Source organism: Eptesicus fuscus, chromosome 21 (genome assembly GCF_027574615.1).
Source record: "Eptesicus fuscus isolate TK198812 chromosome 21, DD_ASM_mEF_20220401, whole genome shotgun sequence".
Taxonomy (NCBI): domain Eukaryota; kingdom Metazoa; phylum Chordata; class Mammalia; order Chiroptera; family Vespertilionidae; genus Eptesicus; species Eptesicus fuscus.
In genome coordinates this window covers 46,106,825-46,127,603 of record NC_072493.1, presented here as the reverse complement: position 1 = coordinate 46,127,603, position 20,779 = coordinate 46,106,825, and the positions used below count along the sequence as shown (strand labels likewise).

The 20,779-nt window shown below is 43.9% G+C and overlaps 1 protein-coding gene across 1 annotated transcript; it reads right to left on the bottom strand.

Moving 5' to 3' along the window:
• Positions 1–466: 466 nt before the first annotated feature.
• On the bottom strand, positions 467–16,274 carry LOC103304830 (zinc finger protein 615-like). The gene is made up of 5 exons (XM_054710551.1): positions 16,097–16,274; positions 12,058–12,292; positions 11,493–11,655; positions 10,660–10,758; positions 467–2,417 (listed from the first exon to the last, which is right to left on the bottom strand). The coding sequence occupies exons 2-5, from the start codon at positions 12,070–12,072 to the stop codon at positions 673–675; spliced, it is 2,022 nt and encodes a 673-aa protein (XP_054566526.1). The 5' UTR covers positions 12,073–12,292; positions 16,097–16,274; the 3' UTR covers positions 467–672.
• Between the last annotated feature and the right edge of the window lie 4,505 nt (positions 16,275–20,779).

Here is a 20,779-nt window from a genome sequence, read left to right as displayed (position 1 = left end):
AATCTCTGATGATCACATTCGATAGGGTTTACTTACCACAAAAGGATTTCCCAATTTGTTACATTCATGGGATGTGCCTCAATGAACACTCTTTAGATATATAACGTCCTAAAATATTTTCACCAAGGCTGATTGTATCTGAGTTATTTTGTAATTTTTTATCGAGAGATAATATGACATACTTGATCAGTAAACACAGTTTCAGACTCTTTGTATTAAGTCATTTTCATTGCATACTATCTTCTTCTTTTTTTAAAAAATATATTTTACTGATTTTTTTATAGAGAGGAAGGGAGAGATATAGAGAGTTAGAAACAATGATGAGAGAGAAACATCGATCAGCTGCCTCCTGCACACCCCCAACTGGGGATGTGCCCGCAACCAAGGTACATGCCCTTGACCGGAATCGAACCCGGGACACTTCAGTCCGCAGGCCAATGCTCTATCCACTGAGCCAAACCAGCGAGGGCGCATACTATCTTCTTGAGGGCCGAGAACACAAAAAGGGATTTCCCCAAAGCAACTATCTGTAAATTCTCATGTTTTAACAAGGACTGACAAGTGGGCAAAAGCTTTCCCATCATTGCTGCACCCATTCTACTTCTCTCCTCATTGAGTCCTGAATTTGTCATGAAGGCTTCCCTACATTCATTACACTCAGAGGGTTTCTCTTCATGGTGACGCCTTTTCCACATACACTACAAAGGGTTTCTCTCCTGTATGTTTTCGCTGATGTCTGATTAGATTAAACTTCTCTGTGAAACCCTTCCCACATTCACTACATAGATAAGGTTTCTCTCCTGTATGAATCCGTTGATGTGCAATCAGCTTGCTTTTTGCTGGGAAGCCTTTTCCACATACACTGCACGAATAGGGTTTCTCTCCCGTGTGAATTCCCTGATGTACAATAAGACGACTTTTCACGGCAAAGCCTTTCCCACACTCACTGCACATATACGGTTTCTCTGAAGTGTGACTTAGCTGATGTACAGTGAGATTAGTCTTCATGGTAAAGCCTTTTCCACATTCACTACAAACAAAGGGTTTCTCTCTTGTATGTGTTCGCAGATGTCTGATGAGATGACTGTGCGCTTTGAAACCTTTTCCACATTCACTGCACACGTAGGGTCTCTCTCCCGTATGAGTTCGTTGATGTAAAATGAGCTGCATCTTTCCCGGGAAGCCTTTCCCACATTCACTGCACACGTAGGGTTTCTCTCCTGTGTGAGATCGCTGATGTACCATCAGATAACTCTTCCCAGTGAAGCCTTTCCCACATTGATTGCAAATAAACGGTTTCTCTAAGGTATGAGTTCGCTGATGTACAGTGAGATTACTCTTTATGGTGAAGCCTTTTCCACATACACTACACACATACTGCTTCTCCCCTGTATGTGTTCGCTGATGTTTGATGAGAAGACTCTTCCTGGTGAAGCCCTTTCCGCACTCATTACATAGGTAGGGTTTCTCTCCTGTATGAGTTCGCTGATGTGTGGTAAGACTGTTCATCAAGGTAAAGCCTTTCCCACATTCATTGCATATAAATGGTTTCTCTCCAGTATGAGTTCGATGATGGGCAATAAGACGACACTTCACAATGAAGCCTTTTCCACATTCACTGCATATATAAGGTTTCTCTCCTGTATGAGTTTTCTCATGTTTAGTGAGATAAGACTTTGTGGAAAAGGACTTCCCACATAGACGGCATCCATGGGGTTTCTCCCCTGAATGAGTTTGCAGATGATAAATGAGCTGCCACTTTTTTATGAACACTTTCCCACATTCGTGACAGGCATATGGTGTCTCCCCCAGGTGAGTTTTCTGGTGTATATTGAACTGTGATTTCTTGAGGAAGGTTTTGTCACATTCAGTGCATTCGTATTGTTTCAGTCTTGTATGAATTTTCTGATGTTTAGTGAGCTTGGATTTTCTGGCGAAGGCTTTCCCACACAGACTGCATCCATAAGGTTTCTCCCTAGTATGAACTCTCTGGTGATCAGTGAGCTGAGACATCTTCATGAAGGCGTTCCCACATTCAGTGCACACATGGGCTTTCTCTATGTTGTGACTTCTCTGTTGCTTATTAACCGGTGAATCATTACTGATGTTTTTCGTACTGACAGGAAATTTCATTTCAGTTTGTTCATTGTTAGCATGTAGAATGCATGTCCCATCTCCATTCAACTCAACAGAGTTAGTTAACTGACAGCTTCTGTTTTGGTTTTCAAAATGTAAATTAGATTTTAAAGGTTTTTCACGAATGTCAAACATACCATGATTTTGCTTTAATAGGAAATGACCTTCACTCTGATGGACAATATTTGCAAACATATTATATTCACAGCATAGTCCCAGATTCTTCTGAAGGCTTTGACTTTGCAAGTGACAATTCAAAGGATCAGCAACTTTCTTGAATTCTAGGAAAGAAGAGAACAGTAAATCATTCTGTAATCTCTCATAATCTGTGTTTGAAATAAAACTGTTCTTGCCTAGCCGGTGTGAATCAGTGGTTGAGGGTTGACCTATGAACCAGGAGGTCATGGTTTGTTTCTGGTCAGGGCACATGCCCTGGTTGCAGGCTCAATCCCCAGGGCGGGTACCCAACAGGCAGCTGATCAATGATTCTCTCTCATCATTGATGTTTTTATCTATATCTCCCTCTCCCTTCCTTTCGGAAATCAATAAAAAAATATATTTTTAAAGAAGAAATAAAACTGTTCTTTCAAAATGCCTTCATGTGCAGTAACTATTTATTTTTAAAACATATTTATTGATTTTTAAAAACATTTTGTTTTAAATTCTCCCCTGAGGATATATATTTTTATTGATTTTAGAGAGAGAGGAAGAAGAGAAAGAGAGAAAGAAACACTGATATGAGAAACATCTGTAAGTTGCCTCTCATACATGCCCTGACCAGGGATAGAACCTGCAACCAAGGCATGTGCCGTGACCAGGAATCGAACACACAACACTTTGGCGTAAGGACGACAGTCCAACCAAGTGAGCCACCTGGCCAGGACTATTGATTTTTTTTCTTTTAGAGAGGAAGGGAGAGTGAGGGCAAGGGCAAGTGAAGGAGGGGGTGGGCATCAATCGGTTGCCTCCTGTACACACGCTGACCAGGGACTAAACCTGCAAACTAGGTATGTTTGAGAATAGAACCAGTGACCCTTGGGTGTAGGTGATGACACTCCAACCAACTGAGCCACAGCGCCCATTGCTGAATTAACCATTTAGTGTCAATTCTATGTTTTGTACAATAAGAGATATATTTTGGCCGAAACCGGTTTGGCTCAGTGGATAGAGCGTCGGCCTGCAGACTGAAGGGTCCCAGGTTCGATTGCGGTCAAGGGCATGTACCTTGGTTGTGGGCACATCCCCAGTAGGGGGTGTGCAAGAGGCAGCTGATCGATGTTTCTCTCTCATCGATGTTTCTAACTCTCTGTCCCTCTCTCTTCCTCTCTGTAAAAAATCAAAAAAAAAAAAAAGAGAAAGAGAGAAAGAGATTTTATCTTCGTCCACAGTTCTTGACACTGAGCTTGTCAAACCCTTGTAATTTTTTTTTTAATTTATCCTAACTTCATACCAAACATTAAGTCTCATTTAATTCTACAAAACACTTAACTGGAATCTGGAACTCAAACCAAACCCTGGACCAAAATATAATCATTGTACAAACACTACTATTCAAAGAAACTAAAATATTTCTCCAAATCATAACCACGCCTGAAAGCAAAATATAACATCAATTCAATGTTCCCACAAATAATAACCCTAAACAAATTCTAACACATCAGATGATTCTATGTCTGGGGCTAGGCTTAAAACTAACTCTAACACTATCTCTAGCTTTAACATCAAATTATAAAATATTTCAACTCTAGAACTAAGTCGAATTTAACTTCAACCAAACCTATTTTCTACAATTAAGCTGACCCTAAATCTAAACCTTAAACTCAAATATAACAGTAAATTTTTCATATTTTAAGAAGATAGAGCAAGTAACTTTGAACATAATAGATCTTATTATGCCCTGGCTGGTTTGGCTCAGTGGATAGAGCACTGGCCTGCAGACCTCAAGGGTCCTAGGTTCAATTCTGGCCAAGGGCACATGCCTGGGTTGCGGGCTCCATCCCCAGTAGGGGGTGTGCAGAAGGCAGCCAATCAATGATTCTCTCTCATCATTGATGTTTCTATCTCTTTCTCCCTCTCCCTTCCTCTCTCTGAAATTATATAATATAATGATAATAGCTGAGTTTATGCTAATTAAATGGCTTAGGACTGATTCCTACATACATTCAGGATGGAGTTAGTGATCAGACACACCAATTAATTAGAAGACTGGGGTTTCAGCACCGGGACCCAGTGATCTCTGGAAAAGGGAGGAACTAAAAACTAAAGCTCTATAAAAACTCTTAATATATATATATATATTTATTTTTAGAGATGGAGAGAGAGAGAGAGAGAGAGAAACATTGTATTAAGAAAGAAACATCGATCGCTTACCTACCAGGGACCAGCCTTCAACTTAGGTAGTGCCCTGAGAGGAATCAAAACAGTAACCTTTTGGTATACAGGACGATGCTCCAACTGAGCCGCATTGGCCAAGGCTCCATGAAAACTCAACTAGATCTGATCAGCTTCTGGGTTAGTGAGCACATCGATACACCCAGGGTGTTCACTTCAGTTCCATTGGGACAGAGCTGCTTATTCAGGAATTCTTTAGACCTTGTCCTCTGTACCTACTCATCTGTATCCTTTATAACAAAAAGGTAAACCCAAGTATTTCTCTGAGTACGGAGAGTTGCTCCCACAAATTAATTGACCCCAAAAAGCTCAGGAGAACCTCCAATTTATAGCCAGTTGGTCAGAAGTGTAGGTGACAATTTGGACTTGCCATGGACATCGGAATTGGGTGCAGTTTTATGGGATGACCTCTTAACTTTTGTTTTTGCTTATTTTATTTTTCTAAACAATTCTTTATTGTTAAAAGTATTACATATGTCCCTCTTTCTCCCCATTGACACCCTCGAACTCCCCTCCACTCCCCCCCATCCCAGGCCTTCAGCACCCCTGAACTCTTAACTCGAAGGGTCTAACGCTACTTCTAGATAGTGTCAGAATTGAGTAAAGATGTAGGGCCTCTAGGTTTAATAATTCTAGATATAGAAACCTCAAATAAAGTAATAAAGGTAATCACAGCCTGTGCAACATGGTGAAAGGAGGAATGAAGATGTAAGAGGTGGATTAAATCGGATACACAGGATGAGGCAAAAGCAGGTTCACAGGTGTTTACATGGGAAATCTGGCATTCATTGATTAATAATAATACAAGTATAAACCCGTGTTTCATGTACTCCCAATGGCAAACATACTTTTGCTCAACCTGTGTTTAAAGAAAAGACAAGGTTCACTAATGGGCTAAATGGGAGAAGCAAAAAGAGGTTAATGAAAGTGAGGTCCTAAACATTACTCCAGGAATTATGTGGAGTGAGCCACTAAGTAAGTGAAATGCCTTTCAATGAAATAAGGGATATTACTGAAGTTCAGAATGAGGAGAAAATCTAGACTGCATGGTGAAACAAAGTTTAATATTATTATCACATATCCAAGTACAAATATGAAGAAATTATTTGACTGCATAAATGTTATAAAAGGTCTATTCTGAAAATATGTGTCAGCCCATGAACATTTACTAACTCTGCAAAGAAAGAGACTAAACTAGACTGTGTTTTGAAACATGTAAAATAAAACACAAAGGCACATCTAAAGTTTTGGAACTCAATAACCCCACCAAAAAGAAGTAAACACTGAGTATTGTGATCAGGTGCATACCTGCTGACAGGTGTACAGAACAAATACACAGAGAGTAAGGATGTAGATCCTCAGCATCTGATTTCCAGGTAATTATAACAGACTACTGAGGGTTATCATGTGCCTAAAACTTGCTATTCTTCTTCTTCTTCTTTTTTTTTTTTATTGGTTTCAGAGAGGGAGAGAGAGATAGAAACATTAATGAGACAGACTTACTGGTCGACTGCCTGCTGCACGCCCACCACTGGGGATCGAACCTGCAACCCAGGCATGTGTTCTGACCGGGAATTGAACTATGACCTCCTGGTTCATATGTCAACACTCAACCACCGAGCAACACCAGCAGGGCTTAGGTCAGGCAATCTAGCACTTTTCAAGTCACTCCTGGATTCTTCCCTATGCACCTTTTATCTTTCATAATTTTCATCTGTATTTTTCTACTGCCACAAATTGTGATGGTGAGTGTAACATGGTTCTATTTCCCTCCCTTAAACAGACTGTCTTCTACATTATAGGCAAAGTGGTCCGTTTTCAAACTTAGTTACAGAATGTCACTTTTCTACTGGTTTCTCAACTTTAATGGAATGAAAGCAAGGTCTTCATTGGCCTCAAGAGGCGATGTGTGACCTATAGCTCACTGCCACCACACTATCCTCATCTGCAGTCCTTTTCCCGCCTGCCCATTTCACTCTGTCCAGAAAGGCTTCCTAGAAGCTCCTCAAACACATTCCAAATTCAGCTCTGGAACTTCCCACGGGCTTACATTTGGAGAGCTCCAGGGAGCTGACTCATGTCCCTCATCTAGGTGCTCAGAAGAACCCTATCAAAGAGCCAGTCCCACTCCTAAAAGCACAGTTCTGGGGTGAACGCCCACTGTTCCATTGGCTGCTTCAATTTTCTTACAGCTTTTTTGCCTTAAGATATAAATTTATTATTGATTATCTAGAGTACTTCTACTGAGAATGAAAGGAGTGTGCAAAGTAGAGTACTGTTGCTAACCTAAAAAATACTAGACTATTGCCCTAGCTGGTGTGGCTCAGTGGATAGAGCATTGGCCTCCGGACTGAAGGGTCCCAGGTTCGGTTTCGGTCAAGGGCACATGCCTGGGTTACGGGTTCTATCCCCAGTTGGGGGGAGGAGGGGTGTAGGAGGCAGGCGATCAATCTCATCATTGATGTTTCTATCTCTCTCTCCCTCTCCCTTCCTCTCTGAAATCAATGAAAAATATTTTAAAATAATAGCCGAAACCGGTTTGGCTCAGTGGATAGAGCGTCGGCCTGCGGACTGAAGGGTCCCGGGTTCGATTCCGGTCAAGGGCATGTACCTTGGTTGCGGGCACATCCCCAGTAGGGAGGTGTGCAAGAGGCAGCTGATCGATGTTTCTCTCTCATTGATGTTTCTAACTCTCTCTCTCTCTCCCTTCCTCTCTGTGAAATCAATGAAAATATGTCTTTTAAAAATATTAGGCTATCAAAATGCAAGTTCTAAAGAAATAAAGCAGTCACTTAGATTGCAGGAGGCAATCACAAGTATGGAATACATGAGAGAGTTTTCAGGAGAAGGACAGAGACTTTCTAAACAAGATAATAGCATATCACAGAGATCACTAAAAGAGAAACTGCAATTTCATATGACAGAAAGCTTGGTTACCTGGGACTAAGTGTCATCAGCATATGATGAGAAAGTAATCAGTTTTATTTTTATATCCTAGCAATGACTAATCTGAAAATGCAATCATGAAAATAATTCCATTTAAATAATTATTTTAAATAATAAAAGAGAATCTCATAGTTAAGGAACTATAGAACTTTTATCCTGAAACTTATAATATGTTGTTGGAAGAAATTAAAGACCAAATTAAATAGAAAGACAGACAATGATCCTGGATCAGGATGTTTAATATGGTTAAGATGGAATTACTACCCAATTAAGATACAGATTCAATGTAATCCCTACCAAAATCCTAGCTGTTTCTTCTTTTGCAGAAATTCACAAGACGATTCTAAAATTCAAATGAAAATTCAACCATCCAAAAATCAAAATTATTTTGAAAGACAACGAAGTTGGGTAATTCACTCTTCCCAATTTCAAAACATAAAGAGCTACAGGAATCAAGGCCTCAATAGGACGTGTAAATAGCTCTGGATGATGTGGCTTAGTTAGTTGGAGTTTGTCCCATGCACCGAAGGGTCACTAGTTTGATTCCAGGTAGGGGAACTTGCCTAGGTTGAGGGTTTAGTAACCAGTGGGGGCCAGTTTAGGAGATAACTGATAGATGTGTCTCTCTCTCTCTCTCTCTCTCTTTCTCTTTCTCTCTCTCTCTCTCAAGTTATGGCCAGTATGGTGCAGTGGTTGGAGTATTGGCCTGTTCACCAAAAAACTGCAGGTTCAATTCCAGGTCAAGGGCATGTACCTGGATTGCAGGTTTGATCTCCTGTACCAGCAAGTACAGGAGGCAACTAAACAATGTGTTTCTCTCACATCGATGTTTCTTTCTCTCTCTCTTCCTCTCCCTCCTTCCCTTCTATGCTCAATGGAAAAAGTATCCTCTGGTGAGGATTAACAAAAAACAAAACCAAAAGCACTTATTACAAATATATTAAAATGAATATATTAAATGTATTTAAAAACATTTTTGTAAATATAAAATGTTCTAAAATTGATTGTGATGATGGTTCCACCACAACTATATCAAATATACCACAAACCAGTGAATTATATAATTTAGGTGAACTGTACGGCATGTGAATTACCAGGTATACCAGTTAATAATGCGGATTTTTTCAATGGAGTTACATATATGTTCATATACTAAATCTAAGTAAAACCATTAAAACTATGATGTGGTATTTTTTTAAAAATATATTTTATTGACTTTTTACAGAGAGGAAGGGAGAGAGATAGAGTCAGAAACATCGATGAGAGAGAAACATCAATCAGCCGCCCCCTGCACAACCCCCACTGGGGATGTGCCTGCAACCAAGGGACATGCCCCTGACCGGAATCGAACCTGAGACCCTTCAGTCCGCAGGCTGACGCTCTATCCACTGAGCCAAACCCTTTTCAGCGATGTGGTATTTTTTTAAGAAAATAATTGTAGCCCTGACCAAACTGCTCAGTTAGTTGTAGCATCATCCCAATATATGAAGGTTGCACATCCCTGGTCAGGGCAACATATAAGGATCAACCAATAAATGCATGAATAAGTGGAATGACTATCTATCTATCTATCTATCTATCTATCTACCTACCTACCTATCTACCTACCTACCTATCTCTCCTGCCTCACTCTCTCTAAGATAAATAATAATAAAACAATTAAAATGAGTAAATAAGTAAATATATGCAGTGATAACATCTTAGAATGAACAAAAATCTGAATTGGGAAAACTAGCAAGTAAGTCATTTGAAACAGACATAAGTTATGATGTTGTTTGGTCTCAAACCCATGTAGTATGTTAAGATCTTTTCTTTTTTAAAATTTCTTTATTGATTAAGGTATTACATATGTGTCCTTATCCCCTCATTATCCCCCCAACCCTCCCACTCATGCCCTCACCCCCTGCTGTCTGTGTCCATTGGTTAGGCTTATATCCATGCATACAAGTCCTTTGGTTGATCTCTCCGCCTTACCCCCACCCTCCCCTACCTTCCCTCTGAGGTCTGACAGTCTCTTTCCTTGTTCATCAAATGAAACAGTAGAGACCTTTAAGAAGGGAGCTCAGCATGCAGGGAACATTCCAGACGATGCCAGGATGGACAGAATTCAAAATGTCTAATTCGGAAAGAGGAACTAACAGTAAACAAAAGCAATAGAGGGAAGTTGATTCCTGCTCTCACACACAAAATGAGAAGTCAGAGGCCAGCTGTTACTAAGCTGAGTAAAATACATCGGAAGAAAGTGTAATGAGACGATACTGAGGGAGAAGTCGATTTGGGAGTCCATGTCACAGAACAGAAAGAGGTCACCTCATGGGAATAGAGGCGGCGTTTAAGAGGAGAACTGAGTATGAAGAACATTGGGGGGATGGGGGGAACTGTATGGCATGTGAATTACCAGGTGTACCAGTAAACTGTATGGCATGTGAATTACCAGGTGTACCAGGTGGCTGTAGGTCTCCAACATCACGTCCCTGTACAGGTCCTTCTGCTCGGGGCCCAACACGAATGCACCGTGAAAAGCAGGTTATCACGGGGACACAGCATCCAAAGTGGGTTGGAGGTTATGGAGGGAAATCACTATTTCCAACCAGGACAGGAAGGCCCAGTGGTAAGAAAAAAGTGATGAATTCCAAGTTCTGTCTTTCCAAAGAGACCTGGGAAGTAGAATTTCCTAGCTACAGAAGTGGTAACACAGACACACTGTGACCATGGACAATGGACAAAGGGAACAAAAAATCTGAGAATCCTAGGACAGTGGTCGGCAAACTGCGGCTCGCGAGCCACACGCGGCTCTTTGGCCCCTTGAGTGTGGCTCTTTCCACAAAATACCACGGCCTGGGCGAGTCTATTTTGAAGAAGTGGCGTTAGAAGTTTAAGTTTAAAAAATTTGGCTCTCAAAAGAAATTTCAATCGTTATACTGCTGATATTTGGCTCTGTTGACTAATGAGTTTGCCGACCACTGTCCTAGGACAAAGGAAACTATGCAAACAAAATCAAGATGGAGATAAAATAAGCAAGTCAGAGCTCAGAAAAGAAAACTAGAAGCCTCTAAACTTCTACAAAAGGTTCTCATATGTGGAGGGGTGGTTTTTTTGAGTTTCCTCATTCATGTCACAGCTCTGACTTCGCTGACTAGAATGTGACTTCCCGGCCGCCCACCTTGCTGGCTCTCACCCCCTCACCTGGAGAGACTAGACAGTGGCGTCCACGCTGTACTGCCCACGGTTCTTCCCCTCGTTCCAGCTTGGAGAGTGCGTCGGGTTTGCTGGCTTGATACCCTGCTTGGGAACAATGACAGAGACTTAGACATATTATATTGCCGTGGCGTCTGTCAAGAAGGGAGAATGAGCCCTGGCTGGTTTGGCTCAGTGGATGGAGCATTAGACTTCGGATTGAAAGGTCCTGGGTTCGATTCCAGTCAAGGGCATATGCCTGGGTTTTGGGCTCGATCTCCAGTGGGGGGCTTGCAGGAGGCAGCCAATCGATGATTCTCTCTTATCATTGATGTTTCTGTCTCCCTCGCCCTTCCTCTCTGAAATCATTGGAAAATATATACATATATATTATTTATAATATATTTTATTTATTTTTTACAGAGAGGAAGGGAGAGGGATAGAGAGCTAGAAACATTGATGAGAGAGAAACGTCAATCAGCTGCCTCCTGCACAACCCCCACTGAGGATGTGCCCACAACCAAGGTACATGCCCTTGACCGGAATCGAACCTGGGGCCCTTCAGTCCGCAGGCCGACGCTCGATCCACTGAGCCAAACTGGTTAGGGCCAGTGAAAATATATATTAAAAAAAAGAAGAAGAATGGAGAATGAACAGGTTCACATCTAACACAATGACTTTTATATCAGGAGAGGGGACATTATACTCTCTTGTCTGGGGCAAGAGAAAGATGTGAGGTTGTACCATGTCACATATCTGTATTTATTCTGAACAGTTAAGCAGCTTATCAATAAAAAGCCACTGACAGCACCATCGGAGTGACACGGGGGAGCTGTCCTCACCCACTGACACCAGGTGGCTGTAGGTCTCCATCATCACGTCCCTGTACAGGTCCTTCTGCTCGGGGCCCAGGAGCTGCCACTCCTCCCAGGTGAAGTCCACGGCCACATCGTGAAATGTCAGGGGTTCCTGTAACAACACCGTGCTGTGTAATGGCGTGACGTCCTGTACAGGATCCGGGAGAAATGTTAGTTTTTCTGCTCATGTTCACTTTGCAGACTGCACCTATATAGTGAGTGGGGTTTTATTTTAATATACAGTTGAAGAATCACATGCCCAGTAAAATACTATTCGTAATTGTACATCCATGCATTCTTCCAATTAGATGTTTCTATAACGTGAAAAAGTTAAATGTGCTTGTTAACCTAGAAACACGTTTCATACTGTATATTCAAATTAATATATTTGAAAGAGAAAATACACACACACACACACACACACACACATGTGTGTGTGTGTGTGTGTGTGTGTGTGTGTGTGTGTGTTTTTCAGATTAACGGAGGTGGTTTTAGAGGCCTCTTCAAATTCATTACAGAAGAAAGTAAAGGAAAAAACAAATCCAGTCACCTGAGCCTGGAGCATTTCCTTCTGTTCTCTGAATAGAGCTGGCAACAGGGAAGCTCTATCTTGGTGCGTTGGGGTCTGCTCTGTATTCCGTACAGAAATCCGCCTGCGGTCGGGGGCGTCACGGAAATGCTGATACCAATCCCGCAGCGTCCTCCTGCTTCACATGGTTCAATTGTTCCTGGTGCCTTGTAACGAATCTTTATGAGTTTATTTGAGCCAAAGCGAAGACAAGTGCCTGGAAGCAAAATAACAATGAATTAAGAAAATGCTTTAGAGGATGGCCGTTTTACACCTAATTTATACATTGGAATCAAAGAAACACAAGAAGGTTACATGAAATCCATTGGTGACACATTAGGGGTGAGGGAAAAAGCAAAGCAGAGAGATCTCTGGGATTGGATTAGGTGGAAATAGGATAATTAACACTTAGCAATTAACATGACAGCAATAACATTGAGGGACTCTGTGGTCTCTTGCTCTGGTGGGAGATTGTGCCCTGAGGAATCTGGGGGGGGAAAAAAAAAAAAGAAATTACCCTAACATTTCAAAGTCATGTCATTCCAGATGTAAGACGACAATTGACAGGCTTGGTTAAGTTAAAGAATGACCTTTTTTTTTAAAAAAAATACATTTTTAAAAATTAATTTTAGAGAGGAAGGGAGAAGGAGAGAGGGACAGAGACATCAATGATGAGAGGAAATATTGATCGGCTGCCTTCTGCACGCCTCCTACTGGGGATTGAGCCCACAACCCGGGCATGTGCTCCTGGCCGGAATTCCCTGGAATTTTGTGGAGTGATTGTGAAAAAAAAAGATGAGGGAAATGACACTGTAGGGGTAGGATAATTTTTCTCCTTCTTTTCTAGGTTCTTTGCTTGGTCTAATAATTAAATCGATATAACCCAGATTAGCAGAGGCAAAACAATCAAAAAGGTTAATAACAGCCCTTGCTGGTTTGGCTCGGTGGATAGAGCATCGGCCGGAGCCCTCAGTTGGAAGGCTGACGCTCTCTCCACTGAGCCAAACCGGCTAGGGCTAAAGAATGACCTTTAATGAAGACACCAGCGTAGGACATGACTACGGCCTAGACTCGCTTTTAGTTAGAAGGAATCCATTTCAGACCATCCAATGTGTTGTTTCGGCCTCTGAGTTTGTAAGGCTCACCATGCAGGCCCCTCTGAGTTTGCTAGGTTTCGGATGTGGCCCCCTTTAGGTCCACACTGGGGAGTGACAACCTGTGGTAAGGTGAGGAGAAAAGTCAGTGGGTGGTCCATTTGCTCCGGGACCTTTTGCTAAGGTGCTCCTGCTGACAGTGCCCACAGAATCGCTGGTGTCCCTTTTCTGCTTTCCTGGAAGTATTGACTCCTCAGGCCAATAAATTCTTAGGTCCTAAATGTGGTGAAGGTGTTCCTTCATTCTCTGGAGTTCTGTGGAGTGATCGTGGAAAAAAGAAGGTGCGTGGGAAATGACGCTGTAGGGGCAGGATAATTTTTCTCCTTCTTTTCTAGGTTCTTTGCTTGGTCTAATTATTAAATCGACATAACCCAGATTAGCAGAGGAAAAACAATCAAAAAGGTTAACAACAGCCCTAGCCGGTTTGGCTCGATGGATAGAGCATCGGCCTGTGGACTGAAGGTCCCAGGTTCGATTCCAGTCAAGGGCACATGCCCGGGTTGCAGGCTCGATCCCCAGTAGGGGCGTTCAGGAGGCCGCCGATCAAACATCATCATTGATGTTTCTGTCTCTCTCCCTCTCCCTTCCTCTCTGAAATCAATAAAAAAATATATATATATTTTTTAAAAAGTTAACAACATGTACACCTCCTGTATACATAGAAGGGACCTAGGAAAATGAAGTCACTGTCCAAAGTGGCAGATGCCATCATCTGAAATGCCACCTTCACCTAACGATATTGATTGGGGTTGTGGAGTCGGTTAGCAGAGGTGACCAGGAAAAGCACAGCTAACAAGGGTAAGGTTGTTCTAAGTCCTCTCTCTCCACTGATAGTTCAGACAGGGGAGGGAGACACCTTAGGGATGAGATGGCCTTTACAAATGGAAATGTCCTTCAAAGGAGTAACACACTAGCCCCCTTCCCCACCCCACCCCCACCCCCGCCCCAGCTGCAGTTTCCTCAAATTAACCAGCCTAAAATGACCAATATCCCAAAGAGGCATATTTTAGGGTGGCAAGCTGTCCCCTTCTGACTCAAGAAATTATGTATTTAAAAGACAAAGTTAGCCCTAGCTGGTTTGGCTCAGTGGATAGTGTTGGCCTGGGGCCCGAAGGGTCCCGGGTTCAATTCCTGTCAAGGGCACACAACCGGGTTGTGGGCTGGATCCCCAGTAGGGGGCGTGCAGGAGGCAGCAGATCAATGATTCTCTTTGATCCTTGCTGTTTATAGCTCTCCCTCTCCCTTCCTCTCTGAAATCAGTAAACATATCTTTTTAAAAAATCCATGAGCAAGGCCAAAAAAAAAATTTTTTTTAAAGGATAAAATTGCCCTAGCCGGTTTGGCTCAGTGGATAGAGCATCGGCCTGTGGACTGAAGGGTCCAGGGTTTGATTCAGGTCAGGGGCATGTACCTTGGTTGCGGGCACATCCCCAGTGTGAGGCGTGCAGGAGGCGGCTACTCTGTTTCTCTCTCATCGATGTTTCTAACTCTCTATACCTCCCTTCCTCTCTGTAAAAAATTAATAAAAAATATATATTTTTAAAAAGGGTAAAATTATCTCAGAAACAACCAACAGATTTTCGCCCAGGTGGCTAGAATTGCACAATGTACTTCCTCGTAAGCTCATTTCAGAGTAATCCCGTCACTAGCGGTGGGCACTGGAACCACCACCACTGACTAAGACGGACCCAAACTTACTAATACACTGGCCTATGCTCACCTTGTCAGAGGGACGGACATGAAATAAAACGCAGATTCTGTTTGCAAAGAAAAACGCATGAATGTACGACAGGCCAATAAGCAACAGCGTCCACTGCTATCGCTATACTAGGAGGTGAGAGCAGAAGTTGACAAACTTTCTTTTCTTTTTAAAATACTCTCTCTTTATTGATTTCAGAGGGAGAAAGGGAGAGGGAAAGAGAGATAGAAACACCAACGATGAGAGAGAATCATTGATCAGCTGCCTCCTGCATGCCCCCCTACCGGGGATCAAGCCCGCAACCCAGGAATCGAACCCGGGACCCTTCAGTCCGCAGGCCGACGCTCTACCCACTGAGCCACACCAGTCAGGGCGACAAACTTTTCCTTAAAGAGACCAAGGGACAGGGTCCCCTTCGCAGACCTGGATGTCTGTGTCACAACTCAATTCTGCCTTCGCGGCGCGAAAGGGGCCACAGAGGAGGCACGGCACCCGGGCGTTGCTGGTTTGGCCCCTGGGTCTCTAGTTCGTCAACCGAGGGGCTGAAGGTTAAGACCCCGAAGGACTGGCAAGAGCACTCGGGGCCCTCGTGCCTCGGGTCCCAACAGCGGCCAAGGTCGTCGTCACCTGAAACACCAGGGATCCTGCTCGTCCAGAACGTCACCCCCGCAAGCCTCTCGGGACCGCGGACTCCGATCACACTTCCCTGTTCACCGGCAACGCGGGCCAGACACCCCCGTGCGTGGACACCCGCGCCGGCCCAGCATCCCTGACCCGCGATTTAACCCCCCAACCGGAACCTGACCCCACGATCACCTTAAATGCCCCTGCGCTTCTTACAGGCGGGGGGACCTGCAGCACCCCAAACCCTGACAGCCCGGACAAGGGCGTTCCCTCCACAGACTCTTCACCTGGGCCCCGACCCCCAGGGCACCCCGACCGCACAGATGCCTCTGCTGCCCCTCAAACACCTCAAATCCCGTTCCTACGCGGCTGCCCTCGGCTCCCTCCTCCCGGCCGCTCTCCCTCCTCCCCCCAACCCTGACCCCGTGGTAATTCCATGCCCCGCACAAAGCCACGCCCACACACGTCACCCGTGAGAAACCAAACTTTTGCTGTGACCAAAAAAAACAACAAAAAACTTTTGGGGACAAAACCACACACTGACCTGGATTTTTGCCCAGACCGACGAGGAGGGAGCAAACGTGCTATTTCCGCGAACGGCTTCAACTTTTGCCCTGGCCCCGCCCCTTCTACGGTGGCCCAGGAGGACCGCAGGCTCTGGAAGCGGCATTTGGCAGTAATATGTCTGCGCCCACTTCGCGGCGCAGCCACGGGGGCCGCCATTTTTGGACGCCTGGTTGCCGTACAGAAGGCAGAGGAGCTGCTAAAAGCATCTCGTTTTCTAGCACGACTCATACGAAAAAAATAAAAAGGTTAAGTTTTCAGAGCTTCGCGGTGCAAACACCGTGCAACCTCAGTTGCTTTCAGAGGGCTGGGCAGGAAAGTACGACAGCCGCGGAGTATATTCTCCACTTTACATGTAAGTATAGACACAGGACAAACCACGTTCCCCAAGGAGCAATTAGGAGGGCAGGTGTCAGTATGCAGCGGAGGCGGCGCTGCTAGAAAAAGACAATTTTTAAAAATATATACGTTTTATTGATTTTTTACAGAGAGGAAGGGAGAGGGATAGAGAGTTAGAAACACCAATCAGCTGCCTCTTGCACACCTCCTACCTGGGATGTGCCCGCAACCAAGGTATATGCCCTTGACCGGAATCGAACCTGGGACCCTTGAGTCCGCAGGCCGAGGCTCTGTCCACTGAGCCAAACCGGTCAGGGCAAGAGGCTGAATTTTAACCCCATGTTCTGGCCCCAGAGCCAGGGACAATCTTTGCCAGTGCTCTGAAGCCCTTACTGGGGCTGGTACACTGAGGAGACTGAGCTGACACTGCTGTTTTCATTGTTGCAATTATGATTCTCACCCTTTTTTTTTTGAAATATCAAAGCCCTTACCTGTTAGGATGGGGAAAAGCCTTTCTTTTTCTTTGCTGTGGCTTTCCACAATATGGGAGAAGCACCTGACAATTAAACTCCAAGACAGAAACATTGATGATGAGAAAGAGTCATCGATTGGCTGCCTCTGGCACGATCAGGGATTGAGCCCACAAACCAGGCATGTGCCCTTCCGGTATTGAACCGTGACCTGGTTCATAGGTCGACGTTCAACCACTGAGACACCAGTCCTGATTGGGAAAGGCTCACGCTGCTGCAGTGGCACTCACCAGCCATGAGCCCTGCATCTGGTGCCCATCCCGAGGGGGTTGGGGGAGGCAGGCGGTGGGATACCCTTACCAGCTCAGGATCCGTATCCATCCCGCTGACATTTGCGCTGGTTGTGGGGAGCCACCTGGCGGCCGCTTTTATATCGTTTCTTCCTTGCAGAGCGTCCAGAAAGGGGAAGCGGCCACGGTGTCCGAGGCCCACTTCCAGGAGGCTTGCGGCACTGTCAGGATTGTGCCAGCGGCACCAGTTTGTCGGTGCCTGGCCCGTTCTCCAGAGATTGGACCTATAGGACTATTGAGGGAGGGAGTGGCTGCCACCAGGCTGGTGGACCACTGGGACAGGTAGTCAGCTGAGCAGCACTTCCCATTGTGGGAGCTCACTGACCACCAGGGGGCAGCTCCTGCATTGAGTGTCTGCCTCCTGCACATCATGGCGACTGGTCAACTGGTCATTCAGTTGTTTGGTCGTTCAGTCACTTAGGCTTTTATATATATAGAAAAGACTTAAAGGGCCATAAAGAAAGACCCCCTCCCTACCACCACCAATTACAACCTATACGTTACTCAAAAGTTGTAGCTTTTTTTTTTTTTTTTTTAATCCCACCCAAGGACATGCCATTCTCAGAGAGAGACAGAAATACTGATGAGCTGCCTCCTGCGGCAGCCATTCGGCGCTGTACCCTCCCTGGTGTGGGAGCGAACCTGCAACCCAGGACAAATATCAGGGATTCCTGTAACAACTCCATGCTGTTTAATGGTGTGATGTCCTTTACATGATAGGACAGAAATGTTAGTTCAGCTACTCATTTTCACATCATAATCAGCATCTCTATAGCAAGTGAGGTTTTATGTTGCTATATATTTAAACAATCACAAGCCTAGTAAAATACTGTTTTATAACTGAGCGTTGAGTCATCCATGTGTTCATTCACTTAAAAGTTTCTAGAGCCCTAACCAGTTTGGCTCAGTGGATAGAGCATCAGCCTGCGGACTGAAGGGTCCCAGGTTCGATTCTGGTCAGGGGCATGTACCTTGGTTGCGGGCACACCCCCAGTAGGGGTTGTGCAGGAGGCAGCTGATCGATGTTTCTAACTCTCTGTCCCTCTCCCTTCCTCTCTGTAAAAAATCAATTGAAAAAATGTATTTAAGAAATGTTGAAGAGAACAAATCATTTCTGGGCTTGGAACACAAATACTGAGAGTCCGATGGGATATATTCTGAGGAACAAAAAGGCACGGTGTGGCCTGGCCGTGGTGGCTCAGTGGTTGAGTGTCGACCTATGAACTAGGTCACGGTTCAATACCGGAAGGGCACATGCCCGGTTTGTGGGCTCAATCCCTGATCGTGCCAGAGGCAGCCAATCGATGACTCTCATCATCCATGTTTCTGTCTTGGGGTTTAATTGTCAGGTGCTTCTCCCATATTGTGGAAGGCCACAGAAAAGAAAAAGAAAGGCTTTCCCCCCATCCTAACAGGTAAGGGCTTTGATATTTCAAAAAAAAAAAAAAAAAAAAAAGGGTGAGAATCATAATTGCAACAATGAAAACAGCAGCTTCAGTTAAGTCTCCTCAGTGTACCAGCCCCAGTAAGGGCTTCAGAGCACTGGCAAAGATTGTCCCTGGCTCTGGGGCCAGAACATGGGGTTAAAATTCAGCCTCTTGCCCTGACCGGTTTGGCTCAGTAGATAGAGCGTCAGCCTGCGGACTGAAAGGTCCCAGGTTCGATTCCGGTCAAGGGCATGTACCTTGGTTGCGGGCACATCCCCAGTGGGGGGTGTGCAGGAGGCAACTGATCGATGTTTCTGACTCTCTATCCCTCTCCCTTCCTCTCTGTAAAAAATCAATAAAATATCTGTTAAAAAAAATGCAGCCTCTTTTTTAAAATATATATTTATTGATTTCAGAGAGGAAGAGAGAGGGATACAACAGAACATCAATAATGACAGAGAATCATCCAGTGGCGTGCTTCTTGGCTGCCTACTGCACGCCTCCCACTGGGGATGGCGCCCACAACCCGGTCATTATATGGAGTTCTACAAAGGGTTATTGCCTTATCAAATGACGGGACTTCTGTAAGTGAAGGCGAATGTTAATAGTGTGGATTAAAACAAACTGTCCATTGGATTGTGCATAGCATCCGATATTGGAAGAAAACTAGAGAACATGTTTTTCAATACAAAAAAAACCTTTATTACAGAAATAATTTTAAAAAGGCACAAAATGAGTGAAATTCCCACATGCACCTTCGTTCTTTCACTGTCTTTTTGTTAAATTGCCAAAACTCACAGCAGATTAAGCAGAACCTATGATCAGGTGTCTTAACTAAGATACAGAGAGGGCAAGTACACATCTGAGAAAAGGCTCACCATAAATCCTTAGAAAAATACAATCAACAACAGGGATTGCATGACAAAGTTATAAAAAAAAGTTTAAATACAGAACGATTGACCAACCCAAATATTCTCTAGAATGAGGAGGAACTGAATCCTCATAAACTGCTGGGAAAATGCAAAAATATACAATAAGTTTAAATCACAACTTAATCTGTGTAAGTTAAACATTCACTGATGACTCAGACTATGCACAAAGCTATTTACAAATGAAACTTATCTATCTCTCTATATAAAAGGCTAATATGCAAAGTGTCCCCTCAGAAGTTGGATCCCTCACTATGACACACGCTGACCACCAGGGGGTGGTGCGGAATGAAGGAAGGCCCCAATTGGCCCTGATCGCCACCAGGCCTAGGGACCCTACCTCTTTTTTTGGCACAAAATTCGACATTTTTAAGCGTAAAAATACCGGTGATATTAACACCTTCAGAAAATTTGACATATGAAGTTTTGAAGCTTGTTGTCAATATAACAAAATAGTATACATATCAAATCGCATATATATCAACATATGTGTAACTCCATCTATTGAAAAAAAAATCCGCATTATTAACCAGTACACCTTAGTATATTCAATTCACATTCTCATGACCTCTGGGGGGGGGGGGTCTTGTCTCAGTGACATCCAATATAGCCAACAATGAAGGACTTTCACCCAAATCAACAGGAATGCCTGCTGGGTAATAAAATTCCACATCCCTGCACTCCACTCTTTATTTTTCTGCCAGGACAACAAAGGCTCTGACTTGAACATCTGAGAGGCTACAGTAATCCACAAAACCTTTTTAAAAAATATTTTTTTTTTATTGATTTTTTTACAGAGAGGAAGGGAGAGGGATAGAGAGTTAGAAACATCGATAAGAGAGAAACATCGATCAGCTACCTCCTGCACACCCCCTACTGGGGATGTGCCCACAACCAAGGTACATGCCCATGACCGGAATCGAACCTGGGACCCTTCAGTCCGCAGGCTGACGCTCTATCCACTGAGCCAAGCCAGTTAGGGCCACAAAACCTTTTTAAAAATGTCTTATTGAGAGAGAAGAGAGAAAGAGAAATTGATTTGTTGTTCCACTTAGTTGTACATTCACTAGTTGCTTCTTGTATGTGCCCTGAAACGAAACTGAACCTGCAACCTTGGGGTATCAGCGTGATGCCCTAACCCAGTGGTT

Coding starts and splice junctions, on each gene's coding strand:
- LOC103304830 (XM_054710551.1), bottom strand. Junction 10,759..11,492: donor CAGCCACCTGGTGTCAGTGG/GTGAGGACAGCT, acceptor ATTGTTCCCAAG/CAGGGTATCAAGCCAGCAAA. Junction 2,418..10,659: donor CCACTGTCTAGTCTCTCCAG/GTGAGGGGGTGA, acceptor CTTCTTTCCTAG/AATTCAAGAAAGTTGCTGAT.